Source organism: Dipteris shenzhenensis, chromosome 17 (genome assembly GCF_047967505.1).
Source record: "Dipteris shenzhenensis isolate YYH24624 ecotype China chromosome 17, Dip_SZ_1.0, whole genome shotgun sequence".
Taxonomy (NCBI): Eukaryota; Viridiplantae; Streptophyta; class Polypodiopsida; order Gleicheniales; family Dipteridaceae; genus Dipteris; species Dipteris shenzhenensis.
In genome coordinates this window covers 34,362,735-34,382,333 of record NC_141612.1, presented here as the reverse complement: position 1 = coordinate 34,382,333, position 19,599 = coordinate 34,362,735, and the positions used below count along the sequence as shown (strand labels likewise).

Genomic DNA, 19,599 nt, shown 5'->3' with positions numbered 1-19,599 from the left:
CCACCCAATAACAATAGTTTTTATAAACCCCAAAACCCACAGTTCACTTAAGAGTGGCAACATTTCAAGGTGAGATTACAACGACAGTTTGCAATGATACAGCTGACCCTACGACAAACAAGCTATAAAAACGTCCTATTGTATTTAACAAGGAAGATTCAACAACAGTGCATATTGATTCAATTGGCTGCTTCCCAACTAACATTCAAACCAATTCACCACTGGCCTTCGTTCAACTGAGTCCCGATTAAAAATAGAACCATCTTTCTCGAGTCAAAACAGTCTGAATGTATTTTATAAGGCACATGTTTTGGGTTATATCAGACCATAGCTGTGAAGAAAATAATCCATATTGGACTTCAAAGTGTTCACTGTAATCTAAATGGTATATAAAAATGCAAGAACCAAAATGCAGGGATGGAAATTATTAGGTACTGCAATCTCTACTCAAAAGCAATGAACCTTGATTCTGTTTCAACAAATGTGTTCAAAAGAAAAAAGGGGGATAAAATGTAGTAAGACTTAAAATTTGTAACGTAGGAATAAAAAAGATTAAATAGCATGTCCCTATCACGAAAAGGAAAAGAAACAAGTAAATATGCCAGGTGGGAAAGCCAGCAACAGTGGCTCTCAACCTTGAACAATATCGAGAAAAAGGCAATTTGGTAGGTATACAACCACATCAGACCATACTCTGTGAACCAAAAGAACATGCCATCTCATCCTCATCTTCATCTTCATTATGTATGTCACTTTCATGATTGGTCAAAAAGCACATTACAGAAAATAGTCAAATCAAAGACAGAATTCAATGGCAGACATTGATGTCACATTGTCATAACTGGGACTTTGATACATGAAATCAAAAGAAACATGATAAAGTTAGTCCAATTAAAACAGAATTCAATGGCACATTTCAGCCTTCTTACTATGCTCAACTCTCCACATAAGCCAAATTTAGGACTTGTGTGTTCACTAATCTTTTTTCATAAAATTTTCCCTGTGTATCAGTATTATATGGCTTAACACAGACACACACGCGTGCGCACACACACAGAGAATGTAATGTATGTAGTATGTAGGCAGGTAGGTAGGTGCACACTGCATAGGTATGTACATATGTAAGTATTATGCACGCACATGTGCGCACACACACGATGTAGTCCTTCTACTCTGCTACTTATGTTTGAAATGATATTACAGATACTCTAACCTTGGAATTCATCTCAAGTACAAGCCATAAGAGCAGAACATTAGAAAATATGGCATAAATCATCATGACATACAAATACTTCACAAACCATGTGTTACAGACAAGACATGGTTCCATCCTAACTTGAGCATCATAGAGTCAAAATGAGAGTATGAAATCCTGACTCCCCAGTGTCCACTCAAAAGAGTTCCTTATAAAAAACCCTTTACCATTAAACGTTCATCCAAATGTATTCGGTTTGGTTAAATAGAATCACTGAATGTTCAAACTCCAAGAAAATATTTGTGCATCCACTACAAGCATTACAGATCAACAATGAAAAATAGGCATACCTTCATAAGACTAAAATTCAATAAATATATATATAACTTACAAATTGAGAAATATTTGGAGAAAATGGTCAAAAAGATGAGAGAGAGAGAGAGAGCAAGGAGGAGGACAAAAGATGTACCAAGCTTCATCCAGCAGAGCAATTATCCCCAAAGGTTTCTGAAAAACAGGCAATCAAGAAGGCATGTTGTAAGTAAAGGAATACGTCATTGCCAACTTGTATTAAGTTTACAGGCTATTGAATAAAACGAAATTCAAAATTAAAATCTTCAGTTTGAACCTCCATGATACAACTGAAAAGGGGTGTTCTGCATTTTTTTGCAGTTGATGAGCGGGCACATGAAACTAAAGGCATACTTATCACTGTAAGGTGAAAAAATCACTCCTGACGTTGCATGGGTGAAGTTCAGACGGCTTCAAAGCATATAAAAAACGAATACATATGTACATGGTGGCACCAAAGATTCAGTGACATTATAAATCCCTGGCAACACAATGTCAACAGTGAGGATTCCATATACCTTTTCAATCATGTCCAAGACATCTTGGTTGTCTACAAATTCAATATAACTCCAGTTTATTTCTTCCTTTGTGTACTCTTCCTGTTCCATTTTGAACACATGCTGCGAAAAATCACAGAAATGATAAAAGAGTGAATATGTGCAAGCTTGCCTTTAAATCATAAGATTTCATAGGCATCCAATGAGCCCCACAATGCTAGATTCATTGATATGACATCTTTCATGTTAGCACCACAAAAAAAGCGGTCAAATCACCTGATTAAAATGTTGTTGAAGTTTCTCATTCGTCAGATTAATACAAAACTGCTCGAAACTGTAAACACAACAATGACACAAGAGCATGGTCAACCATGACTCAAACTTCTTGCATAATTAATATAGTAGACTATAGCTTTCTAGCATTTGATTAAAATGTTGTTGAAGTTTCTCATTCGTCAGATTAATACAAAATTGCTTGATACTGTTAAACACGACAATGATACAAGAGCATGATCAACCAGACTCAATCTTCTTGCATAATTAATCAAGAAAACTATACCTTCCTAGCGTTTGATGCATTCCATGGAAAATTATAGACAAATGCCTCAGGTTTTGGATAAGAGGTCAAAACATAAAACAAAAGAGTATCTTTATGAGAAGTTGAATAATACTGCCATGGTCTGTACATTTTCAAACAGCTATACTCAAGAGAAGGTACCAGTAATCCTTCAAATGAGTCCAAAAAATGTATATCTACAAACTAGACCGGATTTTCATAATTGTGGCATTGTGATAGAAGCAAACCCAAGACATCCCCCAAAAAAAAACCAAAGTGTCAGCAATCACTGCAAAAACCCACACTGGAATAAGTATTCCATTTCATCCCAGGGCCTCCCTCCCTCAAAATGTACTGCCCCACTCTCTGAGCAGGTCCTCTTCCAACCTGTGCAGGTTTCCAGCCTTTTACTCCATAGATCAAGCTAACCTGCCATCGGCCTCCCATTTGTGATCTGGGATGCAATAGATGGCTTGTGACGAGGAAAGCACAAGCTACAACGTAGGAATAAAATTATCTGAAAATGGGTATCTATGGTCCACATCTCTGATCCTCAACCCATTAAAACTAAACAAATGACATTCAACTGGGAACCTATGGCACACATAACGAATAGCAACTAGGAACATAATACCCAACATAAAATCACAAGGATCAGAGACATGGAACCTTTGTATAAAGACAAGTGAATAAGCAGTGCTGGGAATATATAAAGTCACAACAAAACCTATAACAGACTAGTGCAGATCTATGACAGACAAGGCATGGTAAGTCGATGGTCCCACAGCTTAAGCTTTCAAACCTTGAGGGAATCAAAGTGATCATAGGAGAAGGTCCATGGCTGTTGACATGCACATGAAAGATAACACAGAAGGCTCCGCGGCAATGGTTGGCAGCCTCAAAGCCAATGGAGCAGGCTCTCTCTCCTTTTCCCCTTAACCACAATCGCTAAGGTTCTTGAAGATGCAAAAAACTTGATGCCTAACTCCACAAATCCACTGGAATTCAAATATCCAAATATTTCTATCAGTCCTCTTACCAACCCAGCTACAATTCCTCCAACCCCTACTGGCTACATGCTACTCATCCCAGCGTGGTCCAAACAAATTCCATATGTCCCATCAACATTAGAAGTAGGCCACTTCAATTTAGCACCTTTTTAGATAGATCATTATTCTCAGCTCTCGACCAAGGCGATAATGCAATCCAACAGAAAAGGATAGCTATCAGGAGGAGCTTTCAAAGCTCAAGCCTGAGTTGGCTTACTGCAACATGTAAGTGTAGATCAATTGGTTGTATTGCAAAATGAATTTTATGAAGCTTCCAGATGGGTAAATGTTCTCTCAAAACCAGCTAAGTACAGCCCTAACATTTCACTTCAAGGAAATGAGTAGTTTCTGTTCCTAATGACTATGGATTGCAGACTAGCATGGATGAATTTGGCACATACTACTGCGGACACAATGTCAAACAGTTAGTAAAGAAAAAGGCTCTAAGTTGGAGAATTGACCTTGCATAGTAATTCCTTCTTGTCAATGTGTCTCCCATGTTGGTCGCCCGAAACATATATTCACAAGTAACTGGGGCCTAGGCAGAGATTTGATGGGCCAAACAACATCATGGTCTAAATAGTATTGAAGACAGATTGACCAGGTAGCAAGGCTACTAGTTGGCTGATGGATTGTACAAATAGCTGCACTAGAATAAGGAACTTGGAAGAGTAGTTACCTAGATGGTGTTATGACTTGATAGCTCAAGACTCGGGAGTACCACAGTCTTCTGTGTCAAGTGCATAAAGGGCTTTCATACCAATAGGCCCTCCCACAGTTAGTCCCTAGGGGAAAATATTACAATCCTACTATGCATACCATATGCACAAAGCATACAGACAATACACACTGCCCTTGATCTGATCAGTGTCTCCAGACAAGTAATATTTTCTATGACTAACTTTAGCTATGGGTTTTTTATGGCCAATTCTTGATATGAATCAGACTATCCAACTCACAGCCATTATATATTGAGCAAAATACTCAGTATCTTTGCTGGTAGATCGACAGCAATTGAAACAGAATAGCAGAGTGACATATACCTGTTGTTTTTGAAGCTTTCAAACCCATAAATATCAAGTACGCCTATCAATGTCTTTGCGTCAGGATCTTGACCGATTGACTTGTTCACTTTGTCAACAAGCCTGCACAAGGAAGCTAAGAAGTTGATGAACTCTTCAGCAAATAGAACCCAAGCATATATGATCTTACTCTCATGTGAGGTACACAGAATAATAAAGAGAGATTGGCTTGCTAAGCAAGCTAGGAAATAAAATACCAATCAAACAGTCTTGAATAGACAGTCTTTGCCAACGTATCCCGATTTGTTGTTGCAGATAATGGGTCTAGTGTTTTCTTAATATTTTCATCACGTGTAACAATAATCCGTGTGCACAGAGAATCCAGGAGACCCTTTGAATCACACCTGAAAATTTATTTAAACAAGAAAACTGCTCAGTAAAAACATTGTATTTTAAAGGGAATACATATTTGAAAACACAAAACAACGATAGCACAAATCATGATTTGAGCATACATCAGCAGATCTGCTGCAGTTTGCAAATGGAATCGAGACTGCTCATCTTTTAATACTGAAGAATCAGATTCCTTCCCTTGCATAAAATTAATATTTCCCAGATGGAGAATTGCAGCCACTACACGAAAAATCGCATCCTGAACGTAAATCAAAACTGTAAGTCTGGATTATCTGCCCTCCTTTGAGAATAACCTTAAGACTAATAAAGAAAATGCATTACCAAATGTACAAAGAAAATCCAATTCCAAAAGTTTTGAATGCTGGCAGCCTACACAGTGCTCTACCTGCTCCTCAAAACTTATGCCAACAATATCCATAGCTCTCCTGGTCTTTGCATACTCTGATCTATTGCTGCTGTGAGCCAGTTCATAGCAATTGCTTTGATTCAGATAATGGAAAGTCCTTGGATCTCCCAGCTTGTACTTCTCAGCATCCTAAACAAGCACACCTCCATGCTCAGCTAACAAGAATCAAACTATTAACAAAGATCGTTCAAAACCAGCTGAGAGCAATAGCCTCTGTTATGCAGGTACCTCATTAGAAGCGCACAACTGATAAAAGCAATGATAGTTCCTTTCAGGATCAGCAAACTGTACAACACGAGATCTTTCTAAAAGATAAGTCCGAACAGCAGCCCCAGATATTCTCCCACTCTGATCAAACTGAAGCTCCACAAATTTACCGAACCGACTGCACACAAAGGAGGCTTATAAACAATCGAAAAAAACTGTAAAATGTGCTTAAACCTGATCCTCAATACCTCTAAAGAAGGATGTTGTACATTGAGTGGAAAGATTGAACTACAAACGTTGGAAAGGACAATGACATTCTGTAAACGTATCTTTACCAAAGTTCAATCAGAATCCAAAGTAGAGCCAGTCCCTCTCAAGAACTTGGTGATACACATTACAACGCATCAGATTGAATACATAGAGATCCTAGAAACAAGCCTATGTTGGTCCCAACTTAAAGGATAGTTGATATTAGGGTTGTGCTCCTTGAGAGTGACAAATTCACAATGAGGCACAGCCCATAGGAAGACTTTGGATTGTTTATTCTCCGCCACAGTATTGATCTTAGCCTTCAGCATACCATTGAGATTCAATAGGTCCTCTAAGAGTGGCACAAATCAAATAAATAAGGACTATAACATGATTTCCTGAAAGACAAGAGGCTATATATCACCTTGAGCCTATAGGACTGGCATACCTTCCCAATAAGACTGTTCTCACAATACCCACAGATTGCAGAATGTAGAGATTGTAGTACAGGCTAGCTCCTGAGTCCTTCCCACCACTACTTTGATAGAACATGGCGACATACCATTTCACAAGAGAGATACCAGGGACTGATATATAGAATGCTTTCCTAGATATATCTGCATGATAAATGTCAACTTCTACTGAGATGAATATCTTCCAATCTTAAAGGAGTCACTTCACATGCTCTATGCCCTAGGGTAGATCCAGTGCTATTCCTAAAAGTAATTCACTAGAATATCCCATTACAAAAATTTACCTTAAAACTATAAGAGATGGCATGGCAAGATATCATCTACACCCTACACACCATCTCGAGCGCAGGACGTCAAGTTCTAGAGCAACAGCCAGCATTTCTGCAATGCTTTGCCTATAAGTATCTTTTAAGTCATTACAGCAACAAGTATTAATTGGATGTATAGAACTCCACCCTGATTGTTAGCCCCTTTTCCGGAAATTCCCTAGGCAGGGAGCTGGATTCACTGGAAACAGGCTGGTTTTTCTGACAGCCAGATGTGTTTCCTCTTTTCCCCATGAACAGCGCCCTCGAATTGCTGATTTGTAAGTTTGGTTTTTCCAAGCATTAATAGAAGGTCTTTTATCTGGACAAATTTTTAAAAAAGGTCTGTTCAAGCTGAATTGAGGTGTATAGTCAATGTATGAACAGAAGCAGCCCTTGAATTGATCATCATAACATTGAAAATATTTTCCTTTGCTGCAAATTGCAAATCAACGTCAACTTCATCCCTGATTGAACAGAAAACAATTGAGCTTTTGTCTAGGCTCCCTCACCACTGCCCCTAAGGCTGCAGAAAAGTATTTTTGGACAGATTGATAAGTTGTGGTTGCTTCTAAAACAAGCCTGAATTGATCTTTGCAATTGTCAGTAGACAAACCATAAACAAAAACCACACCAAAGCAAGAGCTTTACCTGTCCCAACTCTAACAATTAGCTTGCTAATAATTGTTGAAATTATCGGTAACACATGGGCTAAAGAGATCATACCTCCCCAGAACCGCGCGGGGCGGGGGGGGGGGGGGGGGGGGGGGCTCACGTCTACCAAATTTGGAAATCTCATGCGAAAGGATGGACAGATAAACTAAGGCACGTGTAGGAAAGCACATGTGTCCTAGTATGGATATCCAGATCTAAAAATGTGATCATCAACAAGATGGAAAAGTGTAGAGGCCTTTATTCCAGCATGCAAACATGTAATTCCACTCTTCCAATCCCATGTGTACTCAGTTCCCATGACAAGAATGTGGAGGCAACTAGCCTCAACTCAAAGGCAACCATCCATCAATCTTCATGTGGGCCAGCTATTAATAGAAACTGAACTTTATGGCCCAAGCAAACATTGTTCCGAGGGGCTACAACTAGTGCGGCTTTGAACATTCCACATATATTCTCGTGTGGGAAAAGTAAAGGTTTGGGCCACAATCACGTGACAATTGTATCCCACAGAAGCCCTTTTGAATCCTTTCCATGATCTCAATTCATTTGAATACCCATTGGGCACAAAGAGCAAGAGATGAAAAGAGAAGGAAGCAAGACAAACTAGAATGCTTTACAATGAATCAAAGAAGCCAGTCAATTTTGGTACATCGGGGCTGGCTCAGACCAAGAAACACCTGCACAACTCATGTGATGTGCGAGAAGACACTGTCTATTTTGGCAAAAAAAAAAACCAAAATTTAACATCCTCTACCTTTTGATTGCACTCTGGGGATCACTCTTCATAAACCCATAAAGCATGTGCAAGCAAGCATGTATTAAAAATTACCCCTATTCTTGCAATTTACATTTTGTCATGTAAATGGTTGAACCCATGTATGTGTTTACATATCTACATATATAAATTACATTAAGTTGCTATTTTATAAATCCCCTCATGCACACAAACAACATGTAAGTCCCCCCACTAAAAAATACCCCTCAATGCACAAAAGTGGTATGTTACATGTTTATGAGTGACCTCCTAGGATAATTGCCAAACCCAAATGGGGTCATGTTACAATAGTCCTGAACTTTAGACTACTCAATTTCAAGAAATGTGACACATAACCACTGCCTTGAAGCTGAGGCAGATCGGAGCATCCTGTTTCAGCAAAGGGTACTCCTAGGGATTGGCAGCACAAGTCGGCAGTTCTAATGGCAAGCTTACTTCTTCTTGGACTGTTTGGCATGACTTCTAGACCTGCTCCACGGTGGTGAGAGCTGTTGCTCCCTACCTTCAGGCTCTAGCCCTAGGCGTCTTTCCATCACAGTCATTGGTGGCTGTCCGAAGCTGCAGGGAGGCTGGCTTCAGTGTGAGATGGTGATTCGTTGGCACGGCGTGGTATTGTTTAGCCCATACCCACCCACCTTTATTGCATTGCGCATGGATGAAACCATCGCCTTTTTCTTGACCAAGATCATATAGATCTAGTGGGGACCATTTCTTTTGTCAGAATCAGAAGTAGAGGTGTTGAGGAAGGTATAGTTCTAGGCAGATCAAGCTTCTATGGCTCCCCCGTGCACGAGTGAGGAGGACAAGTCAAATGGAGATAATTAATTGGAGGCTTCAACTCAAGCTTCAATTTATACACTAGGGGGACTGGGCGCTGGCTCATGGACATGAAAAGAAACCTGAGCGCCCTAAGAACCCAAAGAAATGGACCAAGAATCAGGAGGACGAGTTTCTTGAGGAGTTTGCAAACTAGGAGGATCGTGACTCAAAGGCACACTCCGTATTGGTCCACTCCATCACACTGGAAGTTTCTCCAGCAGTTCAGACCGTTGACAATACCTATGAGGTCTGGTCCAAACTGGAGGATCTTTATGCAAGGGACTCTGCGACTGTTACTCTTCAAGGACAGCTCTCTAGTCTTGACTTCCCCAGTGGCAGTACGATGCAGCCCTTCCTGATGAAGGCTAAGGTCATCCACGACCAACTTTTGTCTATGGGAGCTATTGTGACATCCCTTCACTTAGTTGCATTGATTCTCACCAAGCTTCCACTGGCATATGATATGGTCTCCTAAGCATTATATGTTAGAAGGTCACTGCCCCACCTGTGAGCCCCCAATTTGAGGGGACAAGGGGGCAGGAGACCATAGGTGGTAGGGAAGATGAAAAGGGCAGAAGACGTACCTGTCCGGCAACCTGCGCAGCAGCAAGAAAGATGGCGTGCTGTTTGAGGCGCTCCTGGACCTGCGCACGGGCAGTCTTGGCAGCTGCAACAGCACCCCATAAGCAGGGCTTATGGGCCCTTTACATAGGGCAGACCTGAGCCGGCCTGACCAGCCAGCAAAGGCCAACCAGTCAGGTCGGTTGGTAGGCTGGCAGGTCGGTGTCTAGGGCAGGGAGCCGACTCCCTGGTCGGCCAAATCAAGGGGGCCTAGCCCGTCCTATAAATAGCCCCCTCTTCCCCACTCATTCCTCATCACCTGCACTTACAGCCTTGCACACAGGCAAGCACACAAGGAGAGGAAGAGACTCAGCATCTTTTGACAGCACTCGAGCTGTTTGTACACGCTCTCTCTTGAGCTTTTGTTGCCCACGATTGTGGAGGATTGTATTTGAGTTTTGGCCTATCTCTCTTTCAGCTTTCTGAGTGTTGTATGAGCTAGAGAGGAAGTGAGGTGTGAGTGATTCTCTCCTCTATTTTCCAACATAATAGTGCCAGGTCACGTCAAACCAGTTGGATTTTGATTACCTCTGCTCCCTGTTGCAGAACAGGAGCAGGTGCTATAAGTGTGGCAAAAGAGGGCATTTGGTGAGGGACTGCAAGTCCAAGGGTAAGTCTCGAGGATTAGGGCTCTCATCAAACTCTAACCAAGCAAGTGTTCTAAGACACCTGAAGCTGTGACTATCAAGGACCGGAAGATAGTACCAGCTTTCTGATAGCAAAAGGTCTTACCCCACCACGGGTCACAACCAAAGAGGGCATGTGGGCAGGAGAGAGGGCTGCTTCTGGCCCTAATCAGTTGAAATTCTGGCAGGCAAGGTAACAGTGTGGAGCTATGGACCAGATGAGTTCGAGGTTCATAATTTCATTGCTTGGGGTCGCAAAGAGGTTGGACCGATGAGTTCCAGTTCATTGTTTGGGGTTCCTGTAAGTGACAAGTTCGCCGTAAGGATTCCAGTCAGAAGAAACGTTTCATCTCTTTTGGCATTTCGTGATTTCAACATGTTTTGTTTCATTTTCGTTCATGGATGAAATGGATAGGTTTTGAATTGATACTTAATATATACAAGGATAGGGGCAAATAAGATATGTTATATTCAAGTCTAGAGTAAACAAAGAGAGATACAAGTCAAGACACATTAAAAGGAAATTTAAAACACAAAGACATTCTTCAAATTTATTTAGGTTCAAGCTTTCAATCTCCTTTCTCAAGTACGGATAGTTTTCGAAATGATATTGAATATATACAAGGATAGGGGGCAAACAAGATCTGTTATATTCAAGTTTAGAGTGAACGAAGAGAAATATAATTCAAGACACCACATTCTTCAAATTTATTTAAATTCAAGCTCCTTTATCAAGTTTCAACTTTGTTCAAGAAAGAACAGGGCAAAAATGCTTATTTTGATTTGGGCAAAACAAAGGTTTCATTGAGAGAGTTCCATCCTGTTTCGAGACATTTCGTCTGTTTCATCGCTTCAAGGTTTTGACAGGACCAAACGGGTTTTCATGTGACTTGGTAAGGATATTGGGCGTGGTGTGTTTCACAGTTCATATTACTCCATTGGGGACTCAGTACGACTGGTTTGGGAAATTACAGTTCAGGACGACACTTTCACGGTCCGAGGTGGCGCATTCTTCAAGGATCCAAGCTATTCGGAACTCTCTCCTTGGACACTACTACAATGCTGGAGGGTCCATGGTGGAGTCTTCACCAGCATGCTTCTTCAGATCGTTTGCTCACTTTGAGCTGCAGAGAGGGTGTCAAACTTGTGTGCATCTCATAGCGAGTAAGGGCTTCTATGTGGGTGTGCCTGCCCTTTTCACGATAGGTTAGAATGTATGTTTAGGCCTATTTATGGTTGTTTGGCAGGGCACAACTGACCCAGCCTGGGTCAGTTGACCGATCGGCCATAGGCCACGGCCCCCCTCATCGTGGGGCATCTCTTGGAGCACTTTATTCTCCTGGATCGGTCAGTTTATGGTTGTCCCCTACTGTGTATACAGTTCCATTGCCTCTATCTTGTGTCGATTTTCTCTCTCCCTTTGCTGCACGCTTCCACACTCACATATCCTCACATAGAATAGAACAGTAGATCATTTATTTATAGATTGCTCCAAACAAATGGATAAACCTGAACCAAAAGAACGTGTTCAGTGTGCCACCATCTAGCAGACACAGTGCTGCTTAGATGTGGATTCCTCATCACTCAAAACCGTCCTCTACCTCCTCCTGGCACTTGCAATGCAATCTCTATCACCTGCATGCTCTCCTAAAAGTTTCAGCTGGCTGCATAATGATGCCTCCTCCAGTGGACAGCCAACGGTAAGGCACTATTTGCACCTTGATCCTTGACCTCCTTGCTGCTTCCGTTTGCAGCCAATGTGTAAGGTAGAAGTCTCCCTGATTCCTGTCCTCCTTGCTGCTGTGATGGCAACCTGTTGTGAGGCACTGTTGTGAGTGTCACTGGACCCCCTTGCTGCTGAATGTGCAGCCCAGACTGAGGCTCCAGAAAACTCCAACACCAAACAATAAATTCTCCCCCCTGGGAACCTTTATATAGCAGACTGCCCTGACCCAGACTGCAGACATAAGTGGCCCCATCTGCTGCGCCTAGCTGCCACAAGGCAGCCACACTGTCCGCACCAGTTTCTGGCTCTGCCCCGACCTGCAGATCTGCTCCAACTTGCAGCTGTAGCAGCCAGACCGTCTGCAAAGCCCCGACCAGTTTGCTGCTATTTGTCTGCAAAGCCTGTAATGCCAGCCTTTGAGCAGCCTTTGCTGCTGACCCTGAGCCTGGTCTCCACATATCTTCCCCCATGGCAGCCCCTTTCTCTGGCCCCGTGGTATATCTCAAAACCTGCTGGTACATCTCCCCCATGTCCTCCTCATTTGGGAGCTCACAGGTGGGGAGGTGACCCTAATAATCCAACCAGACCTTGCTTGAACCCCCAATTTATGTGCTTGACCATACAAAAGATGGCAATCACAATACACGAGGGAGCAAGAGTGAACGCACCAACATTTGAAAAGGAGTAAGGAATGGAATGACACAATGCCTAGTGGCAATAGTGCAAACCTCCAGAAGGCTACTGAATTCTATAAACAAAAACTAAAGCCCCTCTTCAAAGCCTCTGGTGACTTAAACCTAAGGGGGGCACCACCAACCTTGGTGGCTGACTTGTAGCACAAGGCCCTCCGAGTGCGCATTTTTGGGAGGCTGCTCCTGCTGATCAGCCCCACCACCATTTGCAGGAGGACCTGGGATGTTCTTATAGGCTTTAGCCCATAGGAAATGGTAGCACCAAATCAACCCACAGCATCAATGGGAATTGCTTATCTCTTGCCCTTGCCATATTCAGGATGTTGAGATGAGATCAAACAATACATGTATATACCCTCTCCAATATGCAATCAAACAAAACACTACAGCCTTCGATCCTTTCCAGGCTTCTTCTAAGCATTCATGGCACATGCCCTTCGGAGGCCCTAGATTCAAAAACAGAAATGCTCCTGCCTTGGTCGGCACAGGCTCTCTTCTGGGCCTCCCAGCCATGGAGAAAGGCCTTCTTGTGATTGAGAAGATATAACAGCTACACATTCCCATACCAGAGCATGAACATGTGCATATGCGTGTGCATGCACCCACATATGTACTTATATGAGCATATGCAACCATGTGGGAATGCGTAGGGGAATGCATAAATGTAGGAAAGCATTCACCTGAGATAGGTGTACGTCATTATCAATGAAAGAACACAGTACATGATTCATGTGGTAACAACTGGCTTCATCCAGCTGGAGCCCAAACTTCCTAGATGGAATAAACAGGTTGGACTAGGAAAGAAGGCATGTATTAAGTGCAGGCCGAGTAGAAGGCACCAAGAAAGCCACTCAGACAGACTACAATTTTGAAGATGCCACAGTGCACGTCACAACTTTGGTAGATACAACTAATCTGGAGATACAAACAGAGCAAACACTATCCGAAGCTGCTGAGCCCATTTTGCCCACTCAAGGTTTTTTTTTTGTAGTCCTAACTATGGAAGTTTTGCACTGAGTTCTTGGTTAGGAGGAGCTACCCATTTGTTAGTGGGTATATCAGGAAACCAAGGAGATGGAAATTTTTTCTCTCCCCCATTCTATGCACCAAGGTGTTCTAGAACCAGTGCAATATATGGTCTTGGTATATGACCAAGCAATAAAGGCATTTTTGTTGAGAAACGTGCTCAATGCCAACACAATGTCCTCAAAATTGAGCGTAGGTTGTTTTTCGCCAGGGTATGTTAGCTATGTTGAAGCCTCTATGCCTGAGCTACCTACCTATTTTGGTTATGTTTTGTGGGAGCTCAAAAAGCTCATAAGTAGCCATGTGGAAGAAGCTAAGTCCATGCACAATAATATAGGTGATCTATGCAAGGATCCTGGCATAAAGTGAAAGGATCGGGTCATCTAGGTCCACTGCTATAAGATAAATTTTACAATGATACTGGACATCGATGATGAGCCATATGAAGACCTAGTAGGTAAAGCTGGGACAATGGAGTGGCTCACAACCTCAAGCAGCCTCACGTGGATATCACAAAAAAACTATCCTGGGCCACCCAGGGGCACCATTTTAAAACTGAGCCACCACATTCCCTGTGTGCTTCCACCACAGACGACAAAGCTAGTCTGTCTCAACAACCACCACTCTGTCCCCGACCTCCCCTCCATTGAAGGCAGTCTGGACAGGCAAACAAATTAGGGTGTATGAAGAAACAAGGTGCACATATTTTCAAAAACTTTCAGAAACAAATGAAATAGTCATTTCGAACAAGATAGCAGCTAGCATAATCTGTGATGTTACCTTGAATTGTCATTTCGAACAGTCTTGGCATTGCCAAATGCTTCAAGAAGAGGATTTGACTGCAAAAAACCAGTTGAAAAAATCAACCCTAGTCCACCTGGTGAAATATATTTAAGCTTCCTCTACATGATAGCACACTCCAAATCCTGCCAAATATTTAATCTTCACTGTTTTCTGTATTCTGAAAAAACTCATGCATCCAACAACCATATAAATTGCATCCATCATAGCAATTGAAATATAAAACCTATCAAAAGTGATTCCCTTCACAGACCAAAACCCAATTCGTCACATCACTTGAACAGCATGCCAAATTTAAGATGTTTCAAGAGTATGGGTGAGGGGCAAACATTCTGAAGCATTGTTCCATCCAAACATCTAACATTGTTCCATCCAAACGTCTAACAGCCCTGCCATAGTTGAAGGGGACCTAAATCAAATAATGAAGATTTTGAGATTGCATATTACTTCCAAAACTTGCTGTTCAACTGTCCTGCCATCGGTCATTGCTCTGCCACCCATGAAGGCAATATACTGCATCAATAACTTGGTAGTTTCTGTCTTTCCAGCCCCACTTTCCCCGCTGACAAGTATTGATTGACTCGTACCTTCATGGACCATGGCCCTGTTAAAAAGACCACAAGAATGAATTAAACTGAAAGTTATTGCTCACAATGTTGAGATTGCAAGCTCATTGACCAATTAATGGCACTACCGACAAATATAGTACCTATAAGCAGCATCTGCTATTGCAAACACATGTGGACTCAGCTCGCCAAACGTAGCCCCTCTGTATTGCTCCATCATATGCACATCATACAAGTGTGGAAGCTTTGCAAATGGGTTTACTGCAATCAAGATATTTCCTGTATATGTCTGCCACATTGAAAACAAAATGCTTACTAAAGCAAAAGAAACTATAGTGCAGCTTCACATTCACATTTCTGAGTAGTCTAACAAACAACTCATTACAGCAAAGAATTTGACAAGACATAAATAGAAGATTAACACTACATATAAATGATACATAACACACATCGAAAATCAGTCCATTGCAAAATGAGATATTCACAATAATAGAGTTTGCAGCAATATAGCAATTTCAATTTTCCCACCGCTTCATATACACTGTAGATTCTTCGTGTAAACTAATAGAACATTAACTATGGAACTCGAGATTGTGAGACCCAAGCCCTCTCTGTACCTGATGAATCTCTCTAGGTAGAGATTTGGTAAAGATATATGCTCAGTTCACGTGTAGGACAATACACCATCTCTACCTCTCTATACCACTCTTTCTCCCTTGATCACAAAGAATCTGACAGGAACTATCTTGTTAAATCCCACACGAGCAACAAACTTTATGTTGTGGCTGCCATATACTCTGCGTTTGTAGATGACACTGCCACTGGGAATTGTGTCTTGAGTCTTGCTGCACCAAAAATCAAGGGCGTACCAAGAGTAAAGCAACCTACAGTTTATGTCATGGGGAGGTGATTTTTGTATTCAAATAAACCCGTGGATACCTTGGCTTTGGGGGACTAGCCTAGAGGAAGGGCAAAAGTCACTAAAAGTCCCTAGGAACTAATGTTTTTTTTTGCAAAAAAGAGACTTCTATTAAGTATTAAAGAAAACCGTTAGAGCAAGCTCCATACGGGAATACGGGATACACCATGCAATGCATGAAAAGCTCATGAGGCGCGATGCTTTCGACGGAAATTCTTGCCAAGGTTTGGAGAAGTTTGCAGAGCTGACGTGGCGCAAGACACGTGGTGCTGATGTGGCAGCCAGCAGGTCCAGCTGACGTGGCATCCACACGTGGCAGACTGCACTAGATGACATGGTACTGACACGTGGCAGCCAGCCTGGCAGGCCAGTGGCTAAGTTAACCCTGGTACAGTTAATCCTGGTTGGTTGACCAGTGGTTAGTGAAACCCTGGTTAAGTTAACTACAGCTAGTTAACTCTGGTTAGTTGAACCAATATCTAGTTAGCTCAACTTTGGTCCAGTTAATCTGGCCTAACCAGACCAGTTTGGTTGGTGTAACCAGTCCAGTTAATCTAGTTGCAGACTAACCAGACCAGAACCAGTCAGTCTGGTTAGAGTAACCAGTCAGTTACTTCATCTGGTTACTATTCACCCCCCCCCCCCAAAAAAAAAAAAGACAGTTGCAGAGACTTTCTGCTAGCAGATTTCACCTGCCTGTCAGACTTTTACTGTCAGAAAAGCAGCAGAAAAGCAGAGAAAACAGAGATTTGCAGAAAAAGAGTATGCATGCCTTTGAGCAGTGAAAAGAGGGAAAAAAACAGATGCTTTTTGAAGTCATTTGCAGTAGCCAGAAAAGGGGCAATATAGTTGTTGATGCTTTGACAACTGTGTGGGTACATGCCTTGAATTGACAGCCAGTACTGGCATAGATTGTGAATGCAAGACACCTCTTGTTGAGGTAAATTTTCTCTTTGAAAAGCGAAGGCAGCATGCATCAGTTGCATACACAGTGTGTGTGCGAGAAATTTGCAGATCTCAGACGAGTTGTAAGAAGATGGCTCAATCACCTATCCAGTGGGATTCACAAGATAGGGATGCGCATCCAAATCAGAGAAGTGTGCAACAAACTCAGCAAGAATTTGAGCAGATGGTACGCACTCGTATACAAGAGATGGAAAATCTCAGAAAGGATCCAAGGGCTCAGCATTTGTTTCAAGCAGAAGCTATGACTAATGCAGTATATGACGTGCCAATGCCAGAGGCACACTCTCGTGTACAACAAGAGAAAGAGAGATCTCATAGGGGACGGTCTCATAGTAGGAAGAGATCGAGGCATCATCACCGATCTCCTAGTCCATCACCGTCTACCCCGAGTTTGACTTCTGTATCTTCTTCTTCTTTATTAGATAAACCATCTAGGAAAAGAAGGAAACACAAGAAGTCTAGGAAGAGAAAGTCTTCCAGAGAGACCAAGGAATTCAAAGAGGGAGGTAAATCTGTCAAGTTTATGACCTACAATGGACAGTATGGTCATACAGACAAAGCATTGCAGTTCATCAGGTAGTTTGATGCTGCATTCGGCACAGAAAAGTTTTCAGAATCCTCCAAGTTAAAAATGGTTAGTTTGCACTTGACAGCGACAGCTAGTGCATGGTGGAGTGCACAGACCACAGATGGGTCAGCACCAAAGCAGTGGAAGGACTTCAAGAAAGCCTTCTACCAACAGTTTATGCCTAAACAGTTTAGAGACCATGTTCTTCAAGATTGGGACAGTTTTCATATGGATGCAGGAGATACAGTGGATGTGTACAACCAAAAGTTTTGGGATGCTTATTTGCAGGTTGCACCTTTCAAAAAGATCTCCAAAGGAACCCAAATGAGAAAATATAGAGCAGGTCTCACTCCAAGAATGCAGGCAGTAGTGAATGCTTTGGGGGCAAAGAACATTCAAGACCTTATGCATTCAGCTTCAGTAGCTAGTCTTGTGTCGTTACAAGATCCATCCACCGTACTATCCTTGCATGCAGGACGTGCCGAAAGAAAGAAAGAAAACTGATTTTTCAAAATCAGAAAAGAAAGAGTACCCCAAGGTTGAAAAGAAAGGGTTTCAGCCTCGGAAGCCAAGGGGTACTCAGTTTTCAAAGGCTTATAAAGGCAAATCTCCATTCACCCCTGAACAGATAGCTGAATTCAGTAGAGATGGGAAATGCTTCAAGTGCGGTAAAGAGGGGCATGTGGCTGCCCAGTGCCCAGAAAAGCCTTCAACTTCGAAGGGGAAAGAGGCAGAGAAGCCACGAGGACCGCAAAAGCCAATGGCAAGAGGAATTCCTGAAAATACTGGGTCATGTTTCAAACCCAGAAGAACGAGAATTGCTGCTATCATGGGGCAAAGTCAGAGACCAGCAAATTTTATTTGATCCAGGGGCTACTGATAATTTCATATCAGAGGACCTAGCCCAGAGGCTGGGAATAAAGACGGAGGAGTTGGGCACGGCTTTGGATGCCGATCAGATGTTCTGTGGGAATCCTGTGACAATCACTCCCTTGATAGGGAAGCTCCGTCTTCATGTACAGAGTTATGTGGATCAGGAAGACTTCTTCATTTCTCCACTGAAACATCATGATGTAGTCTTGGGAATGCCTTGGCAAGTGTCATGTGCACGGATCGGTATCTGACGTGTACTAGGTACACAGAACTAGCTCAGGTTAGCCTGGGGAGGCTTAGAGCTAGGCAGGCTTGATTCTCGGGTTGAGTGGCAAGGGTACGAACTATTTATAGGTCTTCGCTATTTTTGGCGCCGGGGCCCGAGTCTATAAAAGAGGCCCAGGGGGTTCAGTTCTCAGTGTGCAGTTGGGAGCAAGTCTCGTTCCCAGGTGCTAGGTCTGATCCTGGATTGTGTCGCGGACGCGCGCCTGCATCTTAGCGTAGCCCAAGGCCCAGTGACAGATCCAGGGCTTCACAGCGCCACCTGGTGGTATGGGACACCAGGCTGGTTTGGATCTGATTGGGAGTTCGTGCCGGTAGCTCAGCTCGTGGCTCGGGGGGACATCTTCTGATTCGGGATCACATCCCGTAGATGTCACGGTTGGGTGGTGAGCAGCCTGTCTAGGGCTGCGTGCAGCCTGCGCAGGAAGAAGGGCAGGGGGAAGGTGCTTTTTTGCGAAAAAGCACCCCTCCAAAGTTGGAGGGGCTCAGGTGCTTTTTTCGTAAAAGCACCCCTCCAAAGCTGGAGGGGCTCAGCCTTCTTTGGAAGCCTAGCTTCCAAATTAGGCCGCCCTGTACCCTATATAGGTGGGGGCTGGGAGCTAGGCAACCCACAAGCAGCCCCAGTTTCGAGATCTTACCTTGAGATCTGAGCCAGCCCGCCTCGCCCTTCAGTTTCGACCAGCTCCTCTGCTGCAGCCCCTGCCTGCGTCAGCCCAGCGCTGCTCCCAAGGCTCCCGTACCAGCCCGTACAGCTGCAGCTACAGCCGTACAGCCTGTACGGACTGTACTGTCACCTTCGGTACCTGCTGCTGCTCCGTACAGCAGCTGCGCCTGCACCTACAGCCACCGTACGGACTGCGTCAGCAGCCGTACAGGCCACGTCAGCAGTCCGTACAGCCTCCACCATTGACTGCGCATCCGGTTGCAGATTCGGGGAGGC

General features: G+C 43.1%; 1 protein-coding gene across 2 annotated transcripts in view; it reads right to left on the bottom strand.

The window, feature by feature from the left end:
- The window catches only part of LOC147892025 (myosin-9-like), a 72,709-nt gene that overhangs the window by 36,403 nt on the left and 16,707 nt on the right, over positions 1 to 19,599 (bottom strand). For both annotated transcript variants that reach the window (XR_015542408.1, XM_087387912.1), the window contains exons 4-14: positions 15,195 to 15,340; positions 14,933 to 15,089; positions 14,465 to 14,523; positions 5,719 to 5,875; positions 5,470 to 5,619; positions 5,186 to 5,322; positions 4,928 to 5,074; positions 4,692 to 4,793; positions 2,320 to 2,377; positions 2,065 to 2,166; positions 1,665 to 1,702 (exon numbers count right to left, since the gene is read on the bottom strand). Coding sequence is in view for 1 of the 2 variants with exons in the window: in XM_087387912.1 (XP_087244038.1) it covers positions 1,665 to 1,702; positions 2,065 to 2,166; positions 2,320 to 2,377; positions 4,692 to 4,793; positions 4,928 to 5,074; positions 5,186 to 5,322; positions 5,470 to 5,619; positions 5,719 to 5,875; positions 14,465 to 14,523; positions 14,933 to 15,089; positions 15,195 to 15,340 (1,253 nt within the window). In the remaining variant the exon portion in view is untranslated. The remainder of the gene's footprint in view (positions 1 to 1,664; positions 1,703 to 2,064; positions 2,167 to 2,319; positions 2,378 to 4,691; positions 4,794 to 4,927; positions 5,075 to 5,185; positions 5,323 to 5,469; positions 5,620 to 5,718; positions 5,876 to 14,464; positions 14,524 to 14,932; positions 15,090 to 15,194; positions 15,341 to 19,599) is intronic.